At 35.0% G+C, this 24,252-nt stretch overlaps 1 protein-coding gene across 7 annotated transcripts in view; it reads left to right on the top strand.

The window, feature by feature from the left end:
* The window catches only part of Csmd3 (CUB and Sushi multiple domains 3), a 1,124,273-nt gene that overhangs the window by 852,777 nt on the left and 247,244 nt on the right, over positions 1-24,252 (top strand). For all 7 annotated transcript variants that reach the window (XM_045143269.1, XM_045143267.1, XM_045143265.1 and 4 more), the window contains 3 exons: positions 3,201-3,339; positions 5,761-5,948; positions 10,175-10,369. In XM_045143269.1, the coding sequence (XP_044999204.1) occupies positions 3,201-3,339; positions 5,761-5,948; positions 10,175-10,369 (522 nt within the window). The remainder of the gene's footprint in view (positions 1-3,200; positions 3,340-5,760; positions 5,949-10,174; positions 10,370-24,252) is intronic.

Below are 24,252 nucleotides of genomic sequence, written 5' to 3'. Positions count from 1 at the left end.
TGAGTCTTAGTAGGTCTTCATGAATTGGATTCACTCAGTGAAGAAACAGTGAGCCTCTTAAACCCGTCCACTGGGCACATTGGTGAATGGTGCTGAGATTCGTTTAGAAGAAAAGGAAGAGACTTCAGGTTTAAGTGTTTGCATAGTCTTTTTGGTGTACCTATAAAACTACTAAGTATAAATACCTGTAAACCCATGGGCAAATATTGTGTGCAGGAGAAGACAGAGAAAGTGAATTAGATGTTTATTTGAAAATGAAAAATTAAAATAATCTGGAAATAGCTAATAAGAAGGATTGGGGCTGGAAAGATGGCTTAGTTGTTAAGTTGTTGCCTGAAAGCCTAAGGACCCAGGTCCAATTTCCCAGTACCCACATGAGCCAGAAGCACAAGGTGCCATAAGTGTCTGGTGTTCCTTTGCAGTGGCTAGAGGCCCTGGCATGCACATTCTCTCTCTGCCTCTCTATTTTTCTCTTTACATCTTTCTCTCTCTGTCTCTCTCAAATAGATAAATAGCATGAAAATATATTTTTTTAATAAGGAGGTTGTAACAGAATAAAAATTAGGAGGTAAGGAATTGAGAACATTCAAAATAAAATTAAAGGAAAAAAATAAATATTTATGCTAAAATGGAGGTACATTCAAACACACAAAAAGAAAGTTAGAGGCTGACTTCAATAAACTAACATAGACCGCTGGGTGTGGTGGTGCATGCCTTTAATCCCAGCACTTGGGAGGCAGAAGTAGGAGGATTGCCATGAGTTTGAGGCCACCCTGAGACTCTGTAGTGAATTCCAGGTCAGCCTGGGCTAGAGTGAGACCCTACCTCAAAAAAAAAAAAAAAAAAAAAAAAAAAGGAACCAACACTGTGACTTGAAGGTGAAGGCAGCAGGTAAGAAAATGGGCTATGAAGAGAAAGAAAATGAAAAATGGTCTCCATTGTATTCATAAATATAAAAACCATTTAATGTTGAAGTAAGTGTTGCTTCCTTTGTACAGAAGGCTGAGGTTGAAAGCAAATTTGAGGAGATTCTTGCTGGAAAAAAAGACAAAATAAAGACATTTAGATGTTCAAATGCGAAAGGTTAATGTGTCTGTGCTACTATAAATTAAAGTAAATGGAATGCTAAACCTTAGAATTATTTTCTCATAATGATTACTACATGAGAATATTTTTTCTTTGAGATACAATATCAGAACATTTTTTCTTCCTACAGAAAAACACAGCATGCACTTATAAGAACAATCTGATTATACTATCCTTTCAAAAAACTGAGTCATACAAACTTAATTCATTAAGTAGATTTTTTTATTTTAAAAAAAAAGCAATACTGTGTAGTTATGAGGAGACAGGAATATTGCCATAGGTTCAAGGAGACTAGAGCAAGCAAGAGAACATCATAGTCCTACATGTGTGTCAACAGTTAGGTAAAACAGGATGTTTTGTCATAGAAGTTATAAAAGCTGGAAATAATGGAGTAGATGAAAGGTTGGAGTGACTGGATCTTATCCCAGCCTATTCTCAGGAGGGATTATATGCTAGCTCAAAGCTGTACATGAGGGGTCTGGGAAAAGGAGAGAAACATAGTTTGTTTGATCAAAACTGTATTCAGATTGATGAATGGGAGCAGTGAGCTGATAAAGGAGGCAGAATGGGAATTTGCCAGGTCTGGGTTTTGTTTATTCACAGGTAAATAAAGGAGAGCTTCTCTTGGTTATAAGTGAGTGCTATCTAGGCAATATGGAAAAGCACATCACCCCTTCTTAAAATAATGTGGGCATTTCTTAAACATCAAGTAAAACTCCACATCTCCAGTTGAAAACAAAGATGAAAAGAAACAGACTAAAGGGAACTGTGTTTTATGTTTAGGATGAAAGACCGGGAGGCAGATAATTAATACAACAAAGGTTCTGGTAAAGGGCAAGGAACTGTGTGCCAGGTTGAAGGTGTTATCTTTATTTTGAGGTCTCTTTATTCTCTGCTTCAGGAGACACAACCTTGAAGAGAGTAGACTGCAGAAAGCCAAGATGTATTGTATCTAATAATTTGCTAATGTACCTACCAAAATGCACAAATACTCTGTAAGAAGCAGACCACTGAGGTCTGAGCAGAGTGCTGTGCTCAGTAGAATGAGCTGAAAATATCAAGAGAATGTTCGAGAAACAGATCAGTGTTGTAGGCGGAGAAATCCAATAATGAACACCAAAATGATCAGATGTATTGAAGATCAAGTGAAAAATCCCTTCCATTCAAAACTGAATATTACAGTCAAAAGGATAAGTTTGTCTCTTGGCTAATACTGAAGAATATTATGGTTTTGAACCCCCCCCCAAAAGATAAATAAAAATCAAGGAACTTCTTGTCTCTACCTCCCAGCCTGACAAACTTATTTATTTATTTATTTTTTCTTTTATGGGTGCTGAGGAGTCTCATGCTTGCATTTCAAACATTGTCTGGATTAAGCTACCTCCTCAGCCCCATGATTTGAGTTTGTTGAGGCTGGGTCTTATTATGAAACACACACTGGCTTGAAACTTGCTATCCTACCTCAACCACCCAAGTGCTCCTATTAGTAGGAAATGTACTATCATGTGGAATGCATTAATTTTCTCAGATTTTTCTCTGCTTGTTGACCTAGCATTTTACTTTAACTCATAATCTGAAGATTTTTTTCTAGACATTATGTCGAAGCCTTTTTTTTTTTTTTTTTTTTTTTTTTTGGTTTTTCAAGGTAGGGTCTCACTGTAGTTCAGGGCTCAGGCTAACCTGGAATTCAATAAATAGTCTCAGTCTCAGGGTGGCTTCAAACTCATGGCAGTCCACCTAACTCTGCCTCCCAAGTGCTGGAATTAAAGGCATGTGCCACCACGTCTGGCTAGAAGCAATTATTTTTATCCCTCTCCCTGTTCTTTTCATTTACATGTCATAAAATAGAAATGGAAAGAGTAGTGAGTTTCTTTTTTTCATTTTTGTTGAATGCCAGCATAGCAGCTAAATCCAATGTATACATGTGTATACTAACTATTTAACATTTTAATGGATTTTCTTTCAATACCATGTAATATCTCATAGCTTCAAGCACGGCAAAAGCTTTGTGCAGATTCACATACAGCCTCTTAAAGAAACATTTGCACAAATATTGATAGCTAATGAATTTTATTAATCTCTTAAGGTATTTTGTTTGCTTGTTTAAATTAAAGCACCCTGTGGAGGCAATTTAACAGGATCTTCAGGCTTTATTCTTTCGCCAAACTTCCCTCATCCGTATCCACACAGCAGGGATTGTGACTGGACAATTACCGTCAACGCAGACTATGTGATCTCCCTGGCATTTATCAGGTAAGCATTTGTACCCCTGGACATTTTATGGATTTTGTGTCTTAATTCCAACCGTAATAATTTCCAGTCAACAATTTATAAAGCCTCTGTAATTGTACAATAGTTCTGCAGGTCGGTAGCTGATAATCTGCACCAGCTTTTTGACACAAAGAGCAAATGAATGATCCAGCAGTTTATTGAATCAGAAACTATGGATTCTTTGGCTGGAGGGATGGCTTAGCAGTTAAGGCATTTGCCTACAAAGACAAAGGACCCAGGTTCAACTCCCCAGGACCCACATTAGCAAGATGCACAAGGGGGTGCACACGTCTGGAATTCGTTTGCAGTGGCTGCAGGTCTTGGTGCAGCCATTCTCTCTCTCTTCCTTTCTCTCTCTCTCTCTCTCTCTCTCTCTCTCTCTCTCCCTGTCTAAATAAATAAATGAGAATAAAATATTTTATAAAAGAAACTATGGGGGCTGGAGAGATGGCTTAGCGGTTAAGCGCTTGCCTGTGAAGCCTAAGGACCCCAGTTTGAGGCTTGGTTCCCCAGGTCCCACGTTAGCCAGATGCACAAGCGGGCACACGCGTCTGGAGTTCATTTGCAGAGGCTGGAGGCCCTGGCGCGCCCATTTTCTCTCTCTCTGTCTGTCTGCCTCTTTCTCTCTCTGTCTGTTGCTCTCAAATAAATAAATAAACAACAACAAAAAAAATTTTAAATAAATAAATAAATAAATAAAAAGAAGCTATGGACCCTTTATAGTCTCCTGCTCTTAACTGTCCGTTCATCACTGTTTCCAAACATGTAGATTATCTTAAGTTTCAATACTGTTTCCTTCCCACATTTGTACCACTCAAAAAATTTCGTATTATCTGAAAATCCATGTATATAGTACTGGACATAGGAGGACCCATATTCGTATTTATTTCCCTTTTTGTTATCATATTAAGTCAATCTGGTGAAATTCATGTCATTTATGAATGGTTTATTAGCAGAACTAGCCACATGAGAGATTTTTACATAGGAGTGTGAACAAAGTTATGTTGGTTATCTAGCAGAGTATGTTGGAGAGAAAGCTGAGCCCTGATGGGGAAGTATTTGTGTATGAAAGAAAGTAGCTGCTTCGAGGTATAGATATGTCACTGTCCTCAGGGGTAACTTAGAAATGCCATGTATCTGAAAGAACCTGGTTTGCCTTTTGTCTAGCTGATAGTCATATGGCTTTTTTACATATAAATTTACATACAAGTTTACGGTGGGCGGGTGCTCAGAAGTTTATTAATGCCATAAATAGCTCTTTTTAGTTTTATGATTTTACCCTCTATATGAAGTTAAATAATTGATTGTCTTAATCCTACTTTATAAATATATAGGAACTATGATTACTAAGAGACTGTTCTCATAATTTTGAAGGTTAAAACAAGTTTAATTTGAGGGCTGGAGAGATGGCTCAGCGGTTAAGCGCTTGTCTGTGAAGCCTAAGGACCCCGGTTCGAGGCTCGGTTCCCCAGGTCCCACATTAGCCAGATGCACAAGGGGGTACACGTGTCTGGAGTTCGTTTGCAGAGGCTGGAAGCCCTGGCGCGCCCATTCTCTCTCTCTCCCTCTATCTGTCTTTCTCTCTGTGTCTGTCGCTCTCAAATAAATAAATAAATAAAAATTAAAAAAAAAACAAGTTTAATTTGAAAAATACAATGCTTAAAATATTGGTTTGATTCATTAACATGGTTAAAAATTAATTTTGATTATTATATATTGGTTATATTAGTGTGATATCATCATTAAGTTCTAAAACAAGTAGATATATTTATTTCAGGAAAATAAATGCCAAATGCAGCCTACAGTGTTACATTGTAATTTAAAATCCAAATTTTTATTAACCTTTAATTAAGAATCAAATTAAAAATGCACATATATTTGAAAGTTCAGGGCAAATAATGTAATTAAAAATAAAAAAGGAATTGCATGTTTGTAACAGAAAAAATACCTGGGTAAAGTTTTTGAAAATTGATGTCATATTCCACTTTAGTGATGCAAACTAACTTAGGACAGCTATTTAGGTAAGAAGATAGAAGCATGGCTTTCAGTCTTGGGCCTCTCATTGACTAACCTTTGCCTTACAATCACTGTAAATACAAGATTAATGTGTACTTATTTGGGAATATCATTTTTTTAACCTACTGTTGAGTTGCCATAAATGATCAATGGCTTTATGCCAGGGAAATTTGTATAGTATATAATTTTCTAGGGGTTCTACTTTTCTTTTAAAACACTGAGTATATGATTCTCTGTATATTTTGATTAATACCTTTCCAATAACTCCCTCTTCTCATTCTCTCTCCCTCTCTCGCTCACTCTCTTGCTCTCTCACTGTTTCACTCTTTTGCTCTCGCTCTCACTCTCATTCTCTCCCTCACTCTCTCTTTTGCTCTCATTCTCTAGTTTTAGCATAGAACCAAACTATGACTTCCTTTACATATATGATGGACCAGACAGTAACAGCCCTTTGATTGGAAGTTTTCAAGACAGCAAGTTACCAGAGAGAATAGAGAGCAGCTCCAATACCATGCATTTGGCATTTCGGAGTGATGGATCTGTCAGTTACACTGGGTTTCATCTGGAATATAAAGGTAAATATGAACATTCAGTTTGGCCATTATTATTTAAGCTGCAGGAAATTTATGAAGGATAATTTAATGCTGGCTGATGTGAGTGTTACATATATATATATATATAGTTTATGTTATACTCTGTAGATACCCTTAGGTTATTTGAATTTTTATTGTAGAAATAAATCATGATGATGAAATGAACATTATTTTATATGTGTTCTTGAGTAAATTTGTGCAACTCCTTTATATATGTATATATGTTAGAGAGGAATTATTAGGTCAATGGATATCTTGGGTTATTAATTACCAGTATAGGAGGTTCCTGACTATGCTATAGTAGCACCTTACTCATCCCCAAATTGTCAAGTCTATGGGAGTTTTATTCAATACTTGAGTGCATAGACAAGTCCCCCAATGAGGGTAATTACAGAATAAAACATTCTGAAAATGTAAGTAACTTTAGAGATAATTTACTGTCCTTTGTTTGTAAATGAAAAAAAAAATACCTAGTAATGGCTGCATATATTTGCAAGTAAAAAGAATTATGAACATTGCTGGAAGACAGAAAGTGGAAAGGGGGGGGGGTGAAAGATGAGGAAGACAGTTTAGCAAGTCTTTTAAGCAAGATCTATGTTCTATTGATTTGAATCTAGGAAACCCTTTCACAGAATCCCTAGCACAAATGTTCTAGCAAGTATATCTTACTTTCATGCTAATGTATGATCATGTTAGGTGATTATAGCATACTTATCTGATTTTATAATTGTTGTTCTCTTTCCTCTTAAAGTAAAGCTTTATATATATAGATGCATATGTATATAGGTATATTGGTATATATCTCTGTGTATGCATATAAGAAGAAGAATTAGCTTAAATGGAAAACTAAAATATTTTGGACCCAGCTGATATAAAATATATCTTTTAAAATATTTTATATGGAAAATAAAAAGAGGGGGAGGGACATAATACCTAGAATCTGTTCAGTAGATAACCCTTCATTAAAGCAAAGAAAATTTATTATTCATAAAAACAATTCTAACAACGTGTCTGTATCACATAAAATTACACATATAATATAATTTTATTCACAGATAAAAGTATCCTTTCCATCAATTACCTTGGATTTTATGTAAAGATTTCCCAGGAGTTTCCAATTTTACCAGATGTAAGTGCAGTGGCATCAATGTAAATAAACCAGAGCAGTTTCATTCAGAGAAACCTATTTACCTAGGAGTTAAATAAAATGCAAAAAATCACAGGATCAATAAATCATTTCAAATTTAGACAGCAATAGAAACAGACTACAAAGAAAATACTATAAATATGTCAACAAGTTTTTCTTAAAAAGCAAGATTTCTGCAACATAGCTGCTATGACATGCTATCAAAATGTACTAAAACTTTATTTAAAAAAGTAAATGCATACTTTGGCAAGGTTGAATATTACTAAAACTTACTTGCCAATGAGAAAAATACTTTTAAATATTAATCCCAATTCTTAGTTTTCCTCTATAGACTTAGTTCAGTTGTAGGAACTAGTGACTACTTCCAAAAATTGTGTTTTCTTGCTTGTTCAATATGAAATTCTGTTCTTCAAAATAGACAAACCATTATATGCATCACTCAAGTCCTATCCTTAGTGATTAAATGTGTTCATCACCTTGTTGGATCTTTTCTGAAGACACTGCTTTCTGAATAATTTAGCCAGAAATCAACAGATGTCTGAAAAAAATCCAAAGATGATTATCTCCAAAACTAGAATCCATGTACACTCAGATCTATTAAAAATGATATAATTTTGTCAAGTGTGGTGGTGCACATCTTTATTCCCAGCACTCAGGAGGAAAGGTAGGAGGACCACCATGAGTTGGAGGCCATCCTGACACTACATAGTGAATTCCAAGTCAGCCTGAACTAGAGGGTGACCCTACCTTGAAAAACCAACAAAAAAAAAAAAAAGAAAAAAGATAGTTTTGCATATAAACAATGCATTCTCTCTCATTTACATTAAATCATCTTTAGATGATTTATAATAGCTTGCATAGCACTATGTAAATGTAAATAATATGTAAAAAGTTTTTACACTATTGTCTGGGGAACAATGACAATAAAAACAAGTGTCATGTTCAACATGGAAGCAGGTACCTTAGTCCTAAATGCGTGACTCACTACAAATCTGTCAAGTGGTAGTGCACAGATAGAGGAAGAGATTTTGTTCCTGGGAAAGGTAAGGTTCAGACTTCAGCACTGTAGTGGGCCCATAGGCTACTTTGTTTGCCAGGTTCAATGCACAAAAAATTCAAATTTCCTTTCTAAGTAATACCTAAACATTTTAAAAATTGAATATGGATATTTTTGGTAGTCCATGATTGTTTAACTTTACAGATGTCAAAGCTATGGTTACAGAGCACTGGACTACTTAGTTTAAAGAACAGTCATTAGAACTTTATGTATGGAACTGCCATGGATGTGTTAAGTTACGAGAAGGTTAAATCAGCGAAACTTTTAAGTCAAATTTTCCCAGGGTGCATACTTTAGTAATCCACATCTGCATCATGCCCTTTACCTCTCTCTCTTATAATCAGCTCCTCATCCACCCCTGATGCCCACTTAATTTACTATTCTTCTTTTTTCTTTTCTTTCTTTTTTTTTTTTTTTGTTTTTTTGTTTTTTTGTTTTTTTTGAGGTAGGGTCTCACTTTAGTCCAGGTTGACCTGGAATTCACTATGTAGTCTCAGGGTGGCCTTGAACTCACAGCTGTCCACCTACCTCTGCCTCCCAAATGCTGGGATTAAAGGCGTGCGCCACCTCACCTGGCTTAATTTACTATTCTTCAGGATGATTCCTGAGTGCTTTACCTTATACAATAATCATCACAATCCCAAATATTTTCTTAATATGATTCTTTCCTTAACATGTTATAAATTCTATTAGGACGATATGTGCTGATTTTTTATATATGCCAACATTTAATCAGTGAACTTTTATATATTAGCTGAAAGGAAAAGAAGATGGAAAAGAAGTGGTACTTATTCATTGAAGTTTTATTAAAATAATTTAAATATCTATTTGTATATTGACATTTTAAGTTAAATTCAGAAAACTAGAGAGTCTTCTCCCCACAAGATAGTTTTCTCATTATTTCTTACAATGAATCATTCTAATCTTTTCACAGAATTTCATGAGTAAAAGAAATATATTCTGTACCATCATATTTTGATATAACAGTGTATTTTATAATCAGAGATCAAGGGATGATTGACTTAAACTGCAATGCTCTTAAAACTCACATTCTGGGATGGATTCACACTCACTTGTCATTAACACAAGATAAATTTTAAAAAAAAAAAGAAAGAAAATTACTACAATGTAGATGTTTTATTCTGATGTCTCTTCCACTGCCAAGTCCTTTAGTTCTTAAGTAATTCATAATAAGCCTCTTGAAAGAAAAGTAATTGCAATATATTACTCAGATCTGTTACCAAAATATTTTAGAGCCATTTCAACAAAATGAATGAACTAATATCTCCCTTTATCCATGTACTTTTGAAAATTTTCAGTCTGTCATTCACTCCAGGCACAGAGAAAATAGTTCCTTGGTCATAAGTAGACTTTGCATTTCAATGTTTGTATTATCTGGAGCTTTGCAAATGCACAGCACCTGCTCCCTCCTGAAGCACAGTAGTTTGCATTTGTGAAGGCTTTGTTGCTATTTTATAATGAGGATACTCTGATAGAAATTTGGGAAATGATGGCGAAAATGGGCTGGGAGAGAGATTTGAAGGGCAGGTAGGTCTTTCCCATTCTACCTGGTTGCAAAATAAGCTGAGTGACACAGATAGCTGACTCACCTCTAGGTTCAGATTGCACATTATGTTAACTGAATAATTACTAGAGGAGGTCTTGTTTGTTTTCAAAAATAATTCATTTAAAATACTTATAGTAATAGTATGTCATTTATAAATATATCTTAACACACTGTATACATTAGTAATTTTAATGAGAAAAGTTGTAAAGAATTTTGTTCACTTATTATTTAGTATGAATCAGCAAAATCTCCAATGTGGGCAGAGGCTGCTCTGTACATTAAGGCATCAGAACATACTAAGTGCTTCTCCTTCTTGTTTGGGTGGAGATTCTCTCTCTATCCATCTCTTTCTTCTAAAAAATAAATAAAATTTTTAAAAACTTTTAAAAAGAGTACCATTTTAAAGCAATTAATAACATGATAATACCGTTTTACAGCAAAACTTCGGGAATCCTGCTTTGATCCAGGGAATATAATGAATGGCACCAGACTTGGGATGGATTATAAATTAGGGTCAACTGTCACCTATTACTGTGATGCTGGCTACGTTCTTCAAGGGTATTCAACACTTACTTGTATCATGGGAGACGATGGAAGGCCTGGATGGAATCGAGCCTTGCCAAGTTGCCATGGTAAGGAGCAGAGTTTATTAATGGGCTTTTCAGACTAGGAAGAGTGAAGAAATTAGAAAATAAAATAAAATAAAATAAAATAAAACACTTCAGTACTTTTCTCATTTCTTATATAATCTTAAAGTGTGGTATAAGAAGCAAAGAGATCTTACCAAATGCTTAAAACCGAATTTAATACAGAAACAATTTGCAGAGTGTGGATATTCTCTGGTGCCTCCGTGACAATGTGCCTGTTTTAGTAGGAAGCTCTCTTAAATCACAGATGCTTGTTCCTGTTTTGTTCATTTTGTACTTTCAAGACTACAGCATTTCAACCCCATTAACTAAATGTAATAACTTAAATATCATCAAGGATTAGTAAGAAACCCTTAACTGAAATATGCATTTCCTCTAACAACAAGACAGCTAAAAGGAGAAGTAATCCTACCATGTTTAAAAATCATCTTCTCATATTTAATACAATGTAAGGACAGAATGAAAAATTATATTCCACAGGGAGGGAGAGCAGGTGATATCACTGTAAGAGAAGACATACACACAAGTCAGGTGAGTGATCCTAATGCACCACACTAAACAGGAACAGAGATGATGTCATCTTTGGAAATACTTCCAAAATGTCATCACCTCCAATGGGTGAGCAAATCAATCCATTGAGTCATGGCCAGCATTGTCCTAATAGATATATTGAATCAAATTAAATTTAAAATAAAACAAAGAGAAAATTGTTTAACTGGAATAATACAATAATGGATCAGTTACTTTTTAAAGCAAATTTTCTATTATATAAACAGACACAACAATTAAATAATCATAGATATAATCACATGCATGTATAGATATACATGTATTATTAGTGTGTATGTGTGCTTTTTATAAAAAATATTTTAACTATAGATTTAAGTTAGAAAAGTGATTAACTCTAATCTGATAGTGAAAGGTATGGATTTGAAGTTTCTGATATACATGCTGATTTTTCCTTAAAAACTGTATTCATTTAACTTAATTAGTTTTGCATGATTTCTAAGCCAACCCTTTTAAACACTCTGAATTTATTTTCCCATGTCTTTAAAATGTAGAAATAATTACTTCAAAACTGTCTTTATATGAAACAAAGAACCAAGTTCTTACACAAGTTTGTAATCCATAGCTCAGGGTGCTGACATTGGAGAACATAAATTCTAGGTCAGCCTGGTGCTACAGAGAGAGACCCTGACTCAAAATAAAGAAATGGCTAGTGATTTAGCTCAATGGTGAAACTTCTATAGCATGCAAGTAAATCTTCTGAAAGAAAAGTATTTCCTAAAATCAATACTATCTGGTTAAGAATACTTATTAGCTAGCCGAGCATGGTGGCACACACCTTTAATCTCAGCACTTGGGAGGCAGAGGTAGGAGGACTACCTTGAGTTCAAGGCCACCCTCAGACTGCATAGTGAAATCTAGGTCACCCTGGACTAGAGGAAAACCCCTACCTCAAAATAAATAAATAAATAAATAGAAAGAATACTTATTAGCTATTGCTTAATAATATGTTTATAGTTTTCAGGCCTGGATTCAAATCCTTTATACTGTTACATGAGGTAAATTAAACTTTAATTTTCTAATCTCAGATTTTAGATAAATATTCCATGATTTCATTATTTATGAAGATTTAGTTAATAAACACAACATACATGGAGGTCTTAGCAATCTTGTACAAAAATCTATATATTGCTATATGGAAGTGAATCAGTAGGAAAGAGACACTTCACTTGCTATTGTATGTTGTACTTTGGCTCTAATTTTAATATTAGATTAAATGTTATATATGTTTGTGTTTGAGCACATACATTCAATTACTCTTAAAAAACAGGACAGAACTGAGTAGTTTTAATTTGTTTTAAAAAAATAATAAGTTTATCATCTAATAATTAACCAAAATGCCAAGTTTATGGAATTCAAGTACTAGAAAACAAACCTATGCCTTAGGTAGATATATTTAATGACAACCAGTGCTTTAAAATTTAGTTTTAGGGCTGGAGAGATGACTTATTGATTAAGATATTTGCCTGCAAAGCTGAAGAATCCAGTTTATATTCTCCAGTACCCACATATGCCAGATTCCCAAGGTGGAGCATGTGTCTGGACATGGTTTGCAGTGGCAGGAGGTCCTGGCATGCACATTCTCTCTCTCTCTCCCTGTCTCTCTCTCTGCATCTTACTGTCTCTCCCTTTCTCTCAAATAAATAAATAACTAAAACATCTTCAAAAGCCTTTTTTTTAAAATCTAACTTTAGCCATGTGCCTATTCTCAATTATTTATTTTGCACATCTAATTATGAGATAATATCATGCAATTCATACCAATGTTTTATAAAGCTTTTGGAAAACTATAATGTAGGTTTCAAGATATTTGCTTTTGGGATTATTATCATCACCAAATATCCAGAATTTAAACCATTTTGTTTTACTAATAAACACCACACATATCTATGTATGTTATCTCACAATAATATCCTGAACTAGTGGACTTTTCAATGCCATAACTTAATATTTGAAAACCAATTACTATTTAAAGCTAAAAAACAGAGGCATAAGGATCCCTTGTTCATTCAGACAAATTATAAGCCTAATAAAAATTTGGGGTAACAAGGATAAATGTGATAGAAATATAAAATTATATGTATAATAATATCATGAAGAGACTCATACCACATAATTATAAGTACAAACAAAAATGTTCAAAATAGAAAAAACAAATAATGATAAATTTTGTACACTTAAACCTTAATAAAATATACATATCAGCATTAAAATATTAATAAAATAGCTTATATTTAATGCAGTGCTCACCTGTATTATCTCTATCTATCCTATTTTTCCCCAGAAACTGATATTTCTAGTAATTTCTCTGGCTTATGAGACCTTTTATGATTGACCCTGGCATGCAGGTGAAGATAATAATGACCAATTCCACACCCCTCTCTTGATGTGTGTGAAGTATATTATTACCATCTATTCCAGTGATTGCAACTGCTACATACATAGGCTCATGTGTTTATGTTTAATTACAAGCCACATTGGAGAATTGTGTGTCTGGTCCTCAAAATCTTGTCACACTACGTCTTCTCCCATAGTACTATCCTAAGTCAGGTCACTTATAACATAGCCAGGAATATCTGAGTGAAAGTTAGGCTGTGTTTTAAAGACAGTGAATCAGAATTTGGCTGCTATTAGAATATGATCCTAAATTTCAAAGGAAGGACTTTTTATCATGTGTTTCCTTGTTCCTTGTTGTTCTTGCACTGCCTGGTTTAACTTACTAAATTTTACTATTTTTCAATATAAATATTGTCATAATAATACATCAAATATCCTTAGAATACCTACTTTCTTTGCTTTTAATATGTCTTAATTTTACCTTAGAAATAAATGAATTTCATGAAGTCACAGACTACATATTTTGCTTGTGACATATTAACTTATGAACAGACACTTAGAAAATATCTCTTACCTTGAGCAGAGCTATGAGAAATTACTATCTTAACTTTTGAGAAGATAGGTTTATTTAAACTTTTGGGATCATGCTAAAATTGAAAAAAATATATTTTAAGGAGCTTAAGGTGGATGCTGAGAGATTATATTAGGCATGGTAGATCCAGATGATTGCATTCTGTCTTACATCCTGTTCAGAGATGAAAAAGCCTCAGGTTTATCTCAGGAGAATGTCACATATATTAAAAGATAGCAGAACATCATATCTATATTCACAATATCCACTGTGAAAAAAATAGCCCAGCAAATAATTCTCTTTTTATTTCCCCCTCTTTGAAAAGTATCTTCTGAACCACAGTTTGGTTGTTGGCACCCTTTTGGGATTAAAATGAAAGTCAGGTATCAGTCTTATTGGAAATATTACTCAATGTTAAAGGCAATAGAGCATCATGCATAGTGACAAAAAACTACAGGTGTTCCTTAATATTACTTTAACTAATTGTGAGACCTAGATTTATTTACTCCATGGAAACATCTACACTCACCCAGAGCACCAAGCCATCAGTTTTTCATTCCTAACTTCTCCCCTTCCTTTGTACCTCACATAGCATCTTTCAAAGCCACTGAGGTACCATAAAAGCATACATGAGATACGATCAGCATGCTCTCAACAGTCCACCCATTCTTCACAAACGAGAACAAACCTCACAGGTGATATAATACAATACCCTGCTTCATCTGCTAGATTCACGCTTTTTTTTTTTTTTTTTTTTTTTTTTTTTGGCTCTCATCCTCTGCAATACTGGCACTGACTTCTTTGTTTCTTCAAAGCACCTTTATTGTAGACTTCTCCTCCAGCACTCTCATACATTCTACCTGGATTTTTTTTTTTCTTAGTTTTCTGGTTGAATGCCTTTCTGATTTTCTTCCTGTATATAACCATTTGCCTTCTCCATATGAAAAGAAAAAGCATCCTCTCCTTTCTCCTGGTCCACAGTGATCTTAGAATGGAACCAATATCTATATCTAAAATTTTCAATGTTTTAAAATTTTTATTAGATATGGACAGATTTAGTATGTAAACAATACACACTGGTACCATCCTTTCCATCCTCCCTGCCCCTTTTCTGAAGAGGCCTTCCTTGATGGGTATGCTGGTCAACCTCATGAGGATTGTGGGTCATGCATTATGGGGCAGGGGAGACAGGCAATGTCTCTATGCAAAATGTCTCAGCTTGTGTCTCTAACAATCTTTCCGTCCCCTCTTCCATAAAATTCCCTGAGCCATGCTGGGAGAATTTTAAGTCTAGTTCAGTGATGGTCACTTAGGAGCCTCTGGATCTCTGATTTTGTACATGTTGAAAGTCCTCAGTATCTATCTCTATCACCCTTATGCTGATATCAGATTCATTAAGAAAGCAGCATTCTTGCTCATTTCCCCAATTCCTCTATGGTTTCAGTTGGGGTCCAGTTGGAACATTACCTCCCAGGTCCAGCTTATTCTGACAAAGAGAAGCAGATTCACTAATGGAGAATGAAGTCAGCACCAGTCAAACGAGATAACCATTATTAATTTAGAAAGAATTAAAAGGATGTAGACCTTCTTATATTCTAAGGTTAGTGGGAGCTTGAAAATGGAAAGCGGAATCATTATCTGGATATAATTCTGATCTTTTTTTTCTCAGTTCCAGACATGGTTTCCTTTCCACTCAGCAGATCTGTTAGCCAATCAAAGAGCAGTTGGCTTTCCACCATGGCTATGTGCCACTATTGCACTTGTGTGAGCATCAAGTAGGCTGTTTGTTGCTGAGTTGCTTAGACTTTGAGTTGTGGACAGCATTTGGTGTCTTCAACAGTATGGTCTTAACCATGAATGTATTCTTTTAATCATTGTTTTGTTTGAGAGTGATAGAGAGAGAGACAGAGAGAATAGGCACACTAGGACTTTCAGCTGCTGGGATTGAACTCCAGACACATGAGCCCCCTTGTGCACATGTGTGATATTGTGTGCTTTGCATCACTATGCGCCTGGCCATGTGGGACCTGAAGATTTGAACATGAGTTCTTAGGCTTTGCAGTCAAGTGCCTTAACTGCTAAGCCATCTCTCCAGTCCTCTATAGCTACATTTTAAGAATATGCATTTTGACCACGCGTGGTTGCACAGGCCTTTAATCCCAGCACTTGGGAGGCAGAGGTAGGAGGATCACTGTGAGTTCAAAGCCACCCTGAGACTACATAGTGAATTCCAGGTCAACCTGGACTAGAGTGAGACCTAACCTCAAAAAAAAAAAAAAAAAAAAAAGAATAAATAAATAAATAAAATAAAAATAAATAAAAAAGGATATGCATTTCATAAAGTTTTCTTCAAACACCAGGTATTTTTAGAAGTGCAAATGTTTAAAATGTAAATCAGAAAATGCAGCAGCACTGTCCATAGATTATGGATACCACTAATCTCAGTACTTCCCTGAATATAGGCTATTTATATTGGAAACAGGCCATATATTGACCTTTTGTTGTTTCTAGACCCTAAGAGTGTCTGGATTATTTTAGTTGGTATCTTTGTCCCTTTTCCAGTGCTATTAACCAATAATGGAAGCTGTGCTAATTTTACATCATAGATATGTTTGCTATAGTTTTAGGGGCTATAATTCTAAGGTGGAGGGGTCTATATCTTATAAACATATCCTTTCTGTATGATTCAATGCTGGAAGGCATATGGGAAGTTAGAAATGTGTGCATGTCTGCCTACAAGAAAGAGAAAGATTGATGATAAAGAAGAAAAGTCTAGCTGGCAATGGTGGCGCACGCCTTTAATCCCAGCACTCGGGAGGCAGAGGTAGGAGGATTGCCGTGAGTTCAAGGCCACCCTGAGACTACAGAGTGAATTCTAGGTCAGCCTGGACCAGAGTGAGACCCTACCTCGAAAAACAAGCAAACAAACAAAAAAAAAAAAAAAAAAAAGAAGAAGAAGAAAAGTCTTCCATCCTTGTGATAACAGTCTCAATTTGTTTCTGAGATTAGAACACTCATGCCTCATCCCCTTATGAAGGCCCCACCAATCAGTACCTTTGTACTGAGGATTATGTTTATAAAACATGAATTTTGAGAAAGGCATTCAGAATATGGTGACTTTTTAAATGTTTTGAAATGGATTCATGGTATTAAAAGTAAGTGGTGGGCTGGAGAAATGACTTAGCGGTTAAGCGCTTGCCTGTGAAGCCTAAGGACCCGGTTTGAGGCTCAGTTCCCCAGGTCCCATGTCAGCCAGATGCACAAGGGAGCACATGCATCTGGAATTCGTTTGCAGTGGTTGGAAGCCCTGGCATGCTCATTCTCTCTCTCTCCCTCTATCTGTCTTTCTCTTTGTGTCTGTCGCTCTCAAATAAATAAACAAATAAAAATTTTTTTAAAAAGTAAGTGGTGAACTTGAAAGTTTCCTACTTATTTCTGTAACCTTACCTCAGATTAAGTGTCAAAATAAGTGAAGATAACTTACTGCAAAAAAGGAACAACTGGTCATCCAAAATACATTTTCACATTTCATCTTTAATACAACTTTTCACTGAATAGATTGGCCTGGATAGATGTACTTTAACTAGTACTAACTATACTTTGAAAATCTGCAATAACATTTTAATACCTTCATTTTATTTATGTTGCCAAGTACATTTGCTCACACCTAAAAGCCTAGCATTTTGGAGGCTTAGGCAAGAAGTATTTCTGTGAGTTTCAGGCCAGTCTGAAGTACAAAGTGAGTGCAAGACCAGTATGGGCTATACTGTGATATTTTGCTTTAAAAATTAAAAAAAAAAGTCAATATAAGACATTAAAATTTCATTAGTAGGAATATAAATATTTTATTATAAAAACATTGAGCAACTGACTCATAGATGATCTCACATTTGTCCAAAGTAAACACAAATATGTTAAGATTAAACATCCAGTAAAAATCTATCACCACTCTCTGTTTACCCTCTAACTATATGGAATATAGTTAAAAAACATTTACAAAGAAACTATTTTAAAACTTCACTGAAGATAAAACTTTTAAACCAAATGAAAAATGTTTATTTCACAATCATAACTTTCTACATCAGTGCAATCTCATATAGTAACCTCATGGGACCTAATTTCAATGAAATTATGATGTTTGTGTACCTGAAGATTGGAAGTAACTGTACTTTTTCTTCCAAGACATTGTTTAAATGGTGTAATTTGCCTCTGACTACTTATTTTTTATTTTTCAAATGTCCTTGAGGTTCTCAAAACTCGAGATGGGAAGCAATCTTGACTCTCATTCTATTATGAATTATGTCATCTAACATCATGAGTCATTTAGAATTTGATGTCATATAAATATGTGATATAATTAAAACATGAAAATGAAAGATTCATAAAACAAAGGCATAGTTCTAAATTATGCCTGAGTATTATCAAATATATCTGCCTTTCAGCAAAAGCAATAGTAATTTTGTTCAGAGACAGAAAACATGGATTGTGTCAGATGGTTTATCAGAAAGTGTGATATATTTGTATTGCACAAAGCAGTGCTGGGATAAAACCAATGAATGTTTCATTTTTGCTCTATGGGAGAAAAACTATTACTTAAAAGGAAATGAGACGGCAAGCTGTTGCTATTGAGAACTTGCCATCATGCAGTCACTCTTGCATGCATTACCTCTCCAGTTGGCCCCAAGCCTCCCAGTCTAGAACATCTTTAACAGTCTTATAAATCCATCCCTGCTGCTGTGGATTCTGAAGAATGCTTTATAAAACAATGAACAAAGTAATTTGATTGAAAGTCAATGCTCATTATTCCAAAGATTTTCTTGTGATCATTGACCTGGATCTCAAATTTATCATCTCCATAATATTAATAATGCAGTCTCTTTTACAGCAGTAAAAGTGTGGTATAGAAGAGTGAAATATATATAATTAAAAGTGAGAGTAAAGGAAGTCAATGTGTCTTGTATTTCTAATCCCAACATTTGGGAATCCAGGGAAGAAAATATGCCATGAGTTCAAGGCCAGGTTGAGTCTATCAAACAGAAATCATTCTATCAAACATAGGATATAAAGAAAGTTATGTTATTTTTGAAACAACATCTAGAATGCAATAAGGTTTTAAGCAGCATGCCAAAGAGACTACAAAAAAACAGACAGAATCTCTCATATAAACTATACAAGGAATAAAAAGAAAGGAAAATTGAACTGTATGGTAATTTATGCTTGTAATCCTTGTACTTGGGTGGTAGAATTAGGAAGATCATGTAGGCTAGTGCACATGATAGAATGTCTCAAGAATAAAATAAAGAAGCCAGACGTGGTGGCTCACGCCTTTAATCCCAACACTCAGGAGGCAGAGGTAGGAGAATTGCCATGAGTTCGAGGCCACCCTGAGGCTCCGTAGTGAATTCCAGGTCAGCCTGGGCAAGAGTGAGACCCTACCTCGAAAAACCAAAATAAATAAATAAATAAATAAAAATTAATAATAATAATATAGAACAACTCAAATTTATTGTATTTTCTTTAGAGGAAAAATGATGATTTTGCCTTCTCTGAAACTCATATGCTTATGCAGGCTTCACTTAATTTCAGGAGTTGGTGTGCAGTTCCTAAGGCTGAATATCTTGAAATATAAAGTAAATATCCAAGCCTACTATGCTGACAGGATAATATGTTTAAGGGGGGAAAACAGATTGAAGCTTCCCTGTCATGTGTTAAAAGAAGAAAATTTCTCTGCTTTACATTTAAACACCAATTGGCAAATCATTCCCTCCAAGATTCATTCCTAAGGGAGATATGTGCTTAACAGAAGACAAAATAGTGCTGTCTATGCAACAGAGAGTCTGATCCTAATCTCAGAACACAAATCAGTGATCTAAACTGAGTCACTAGGGGAGTGAATAAGTGAGCATAGCAAAACCATAGTTAGACTGTGGTTCTAAGTAGCCTCAAGCTTAAGCCAACTGGATGCTCTGAATTATCCCACTGTGCCAAATCCCTATTTGGGGACCTTTCTGATTCAGCCAAGAACTGATTTAATTTATCAGGGGAAAAAAGAGAGGATGGAAAAATCCTCCAAAGTGGCTGTATGTTTTCCAAATCATCTTAGACCAAAGTAATAGTCTCTTCTTGCAAAATTCTCTTGATGATAAAAGTGGACAGAATGACAAAGAGAAAGGTGGTGAAGGAGGATATTAAAGAGAATCATGGTTTCTAAACTCTTAGAGCACACAGACAAAACCTGGGGACCCTTCCTTAGAAGTATCATTTAAAGCACGTAAAGTAAAGCACATAGCCTTGAAGGGAAATCCGGTTACATTGGAATATAGTTACCAAAAGACAGACACAAAATGGCCTGGATATCCATGACCTCACAAGGCCTGACACTATGTCCACAAGACCATCATAATAGGAGGAAAAGATTATGACATCAAAATAAAAAAGAAGCTGATTGACAGAGGGAAGGAGTATTATGGAGAGTGGAGTTTCAAAGGGGAAAGTGTGAGGAGAGAGGGAATTACTATGGGTTAATGTCTATAATTATAGAAGTTGACAATAAAAAAAATTAAAAACACGTGTGTTCATGTTTTTTTAAAATTTTTAAATTTTTTTTTTTTTTTTTTTTTTTTTTTTTTTTTTTTTTTGTTTTTCAAGGTAGGGTCTCACTCTGGCTCAGGCTGACCTGGAATTCACTATGGAGTCTCAGGGTGGCCTCGAACTCACGGCGATCCTCCTACCTCTGCCTCCCGAGTGCTGGGATTAAAGGCGTGCGCCACCACGCCCGGCGAATTTTTAAATTTTTATAAACATTTTCCATGATTATAAAAAAATCTCCCATGGTAATTCCCTCCCTCCCCACTCCCACACTTTCCCCTTTGAAATTCCATTCTCCATCATATTACCTCCCCATTACAATCATTGTACTTACATATATACAATATCAACCTATTAAGTATCCTCCTCCCTTCCTTTCTCTTCCCTTTATGTCTCCTTTTTAACTTACTGGCCTCTGCTACCAAGTATTTTCCTTCTCACGCAGAAGCCCAATCATCTGTAGCTAGGATCCACATATGAGAGAGAACATGTGGCGCTTGGCTTTCTGGGCCTGGGTTACTTCACTTAGTATAATCCTTTCCAGGTCCATCCATTTTTATGCAAATTTCATAACTTCTGGTTTCTCTCTAGCCTAGGCTGACCTGGAATTCACTATGTAGTCTCAGGGTGACCTAAAAATCTCAGTGATCCTCCTATCTCAGCTTCTTTAGTGCTAGGATGAAAGGCATTCACAAGCATACCTGGCTTGTGTTCATGCTTCTTGATCAATACATTAAATCCAGAATTCTAACAACAGGTTTAATAATAACTTCAATTTTTAACATTGATGATCATAAAAAGGTATTTCGAGATATCTTCCAAAATAACAATATTAAATTAAAATTCTATTCATTTTAAGTCCTCACATTTAGTCAGTAATATGAAGTTACTAAGATATGACTTACTGGTTTTACAATGTGACATATATATTGAAAGTCTATATATACATGTATATATATATTTATATGTACATGTATATGCTAATATATATTCCAGTGTCCATAGACACAAATCACTATAAAAACGCATGAAACTAATAATATATCTTTTGTAATCCAGATATAAACACAAATATTAATTAAAGAATGTTAAGTACATATGTGCATACTTATGAATGAAAAAATTTTCCCTGAAAGTATTTGAACTGTTGTATCATCAAGACTTTTAAATAGCTCAATAATTTAAGAAGACTATCTCAAAAAGCAGTTTATGAAGCCAATCGTGGTGGCGCACACCTTTAATCCAAATGCTAAAGAGCCAGAGGTAGGAGGATCAATGTGAGTTTGAGGCCACCCTGAAACTACATAGTGAATTCCAGGTCAGCCTTGGCTAGAGTGAAACCCTACCTCGAAGAAGCAAAAGAAAAAAACAAATAAAACAAAACAAACAAACAAAAAAACGAAAGCAGTTTATGAAGAAATTTTATGGGAGTTCTTTCTAAAGGTTTTATTTATTTATTTATCTATCTTTGATTTTTTTGGGGTAGAGTCTCACTGTAGCCCAGGCTGACCTGAAATTCATTATGTGGTCTCAGGGTGGCCTTGAACTCGTGGCAATCCTTCTACCTCTACCTTCCTAGTGCTGGGATTAAAGGCACTCACCACCTCACCAGGCCTAAAGTTTGTTTGTTATGAAATCTTTTTATGCTAAAATATTAATTGCTTTAAGTAATATGTAAAATAATAATGGATTTGCATCCACAAAGACCAATGGCTCAGAGAGAAATAAGTCCTTAAGTAAATAAAAAAGGGATTTTAGCTTGAAAAGCCATCAATAATCAGTATGTCATTATAAAAGGTGATCTTTTTCTTGAACATTTTAGAACAGAATCAGAGAATAGTAATACCATAGACATGAGACTGGAGATAATGGAATGTGGCTTCTCCCGGCTCCTGAAATGCCTTGGAGGGAGAAGAGAATGCTCTGAGATGAAATAGTGGTGTTGATTATAAACCTTATCAATATGCCACAACTCACTCATAACTGAAGTTAATGTGAATTATTACCTCACAATTATAAAAACAAATAGCTGAAATCCTTTACACAGGTTACTTGCATTTCCAAGACTATTGCCATTAAAAGAATGTGCATATGACAACATGAAAGATCTATACAGGGAATATAGTAGCCATCTCATAGGTCTTTGCTCTTGAATGAGTCTTTGCTTAGAGCTTACATTGATGGAATCATAGCTCACAGAGAGGTGATGGGAGACAGGGATACCTTCCTAGCCAGGAAAACAAAAATCCAGGAGAGGTAATAGATGTCAGTTTCATACCCAAGTAAGTTGACTTACTGAGTTAGAAGCCACTGATTGCCACATTGTGAAGAAATATGTAAGTATTAAAATAATACCAGTGGCTGGAGAGATGGCTTAATGGTTAAGGCACTTGCCTGCAAAACCAAACGACCCTGGTACGATCTCAGGACCCACAATAGTCAGATGCACAGGTGGCACATGCAAGTGAAGTTTGTTTGCAGCTGCTTGCTATAGGCTCTGGTGCAGCCATCCTTCCTCTCTATCTCCCTCTCCCCAGCCTCTTTCAAATAAATAAATAAACATGTTTTAAAATAATACAAAATCATAACATCAATTATTGCAGGAGGAATAAAGATTACTTTTAAGATTTTTAAAAAATAAACAGATGAAGTAATAGAGAGCTTATAGCAAAATTTTACTTACTGTTTTAAAAACCAGTAGATATGATTATGCCCAAACAAATATAAAGGACAGTAAAATGTAAATAAGAAATTTGGTGCAATACATTCTAATTTAAAGGTGTATGTATGACCATTATGATAAAAGAGAAATGGAATGTTATGTTCTAAGGCAGATAAAATGAGATACTAAAAGAGAAGGAAAGAAAAGAGCATGAACACTGGAGAGATGGCTTAGAAGTTAAGCACTTGCCTGTGAAGCCTAAGGATCCCGGTTCGAGTCTCAATTCCCCGGGACCCACGTTAGCCAGATTCACAAGGGGGCACATGCATCTGGAGTTTGTTTGCAGTGGCTGAAGGCTCTGGTGTCCCCATTCTCTCTCTCTCTCTCTCTCTCTCTCTTTCTCTCTCTCTCTCTCTCTCTCTCTCTCTTTCTCTGCCTCTTTTCTCTCTGTCACTCTCAAATAAATAAATAAAAATAAACATTTTTTTTAAAAAAATAGAACAGAACATGAAAGGAATTACTGGACAGTTAAGTATTTTTACTAGGATCAACATTTTAAACACAAAATTAAAAAAAAAAATAGTAATTTTAAGTTTAAAGTCAACAGTGGGAATATAGCTTCGAGTGTAAGGGTTAGAGAAGGCTCTTTGTCATAAAACAATGTTCCAAGGAAGACAGGACTTTCAAATACATTATAAGCTAGGATTTATGCTTTGTGACATTCAATCAGACTATATCAGGCCATAAGTAATTTATGAGAAGAAGTATACCAGCAGTTTTGTAAGGCACAGCACAGCTTTCAAACTGAAGGATCACAGGTCACGTCTAGTAAATTATTGATTTAATACAACACAGTGCACTTTTGTGACCCCCAAGAAGTCACCACTTTTCAAAGTCCCTAACTTGCTTTCTGAGCATAATTTATAAGTAGTAATTTTCATTATAAACTATATTTGATAATGAATTATACATTACACAAGTGGAGAGACCAATAAGAAGTCACAGGTAGTTTATAGCTACATTGTAGGTATTATAAAGTATTTAAGCTACCTGAGCCCTTAAGAAATATCTTTCCCATACAAGTCATTTGATATTCTTCTTTTACACTCAGTGGAGTATCTATCATTTTTTCTCCTTCTTTCT

This window comes from Jaculus jaculus, chromosome 2 (assembly GCF_020740685.1).
Source record: "Jaculus jaculus isolate mJacJac1 chromosome 2, mJacJac1.mat.Y.cur, whole genome shotgun sequence".
NCBI classification, from domain to species: Eukaryota; Metazoa; Chordata; class Mammalia; order Rodentia; family Dipodidae; genus Jaculus; species Jaculus jaculus.
The sequence above is the reverse complement of the archived record's forward strand: the minus strand, read 5'-3'. Positions and strand labels throughout refer to the sequence as shown.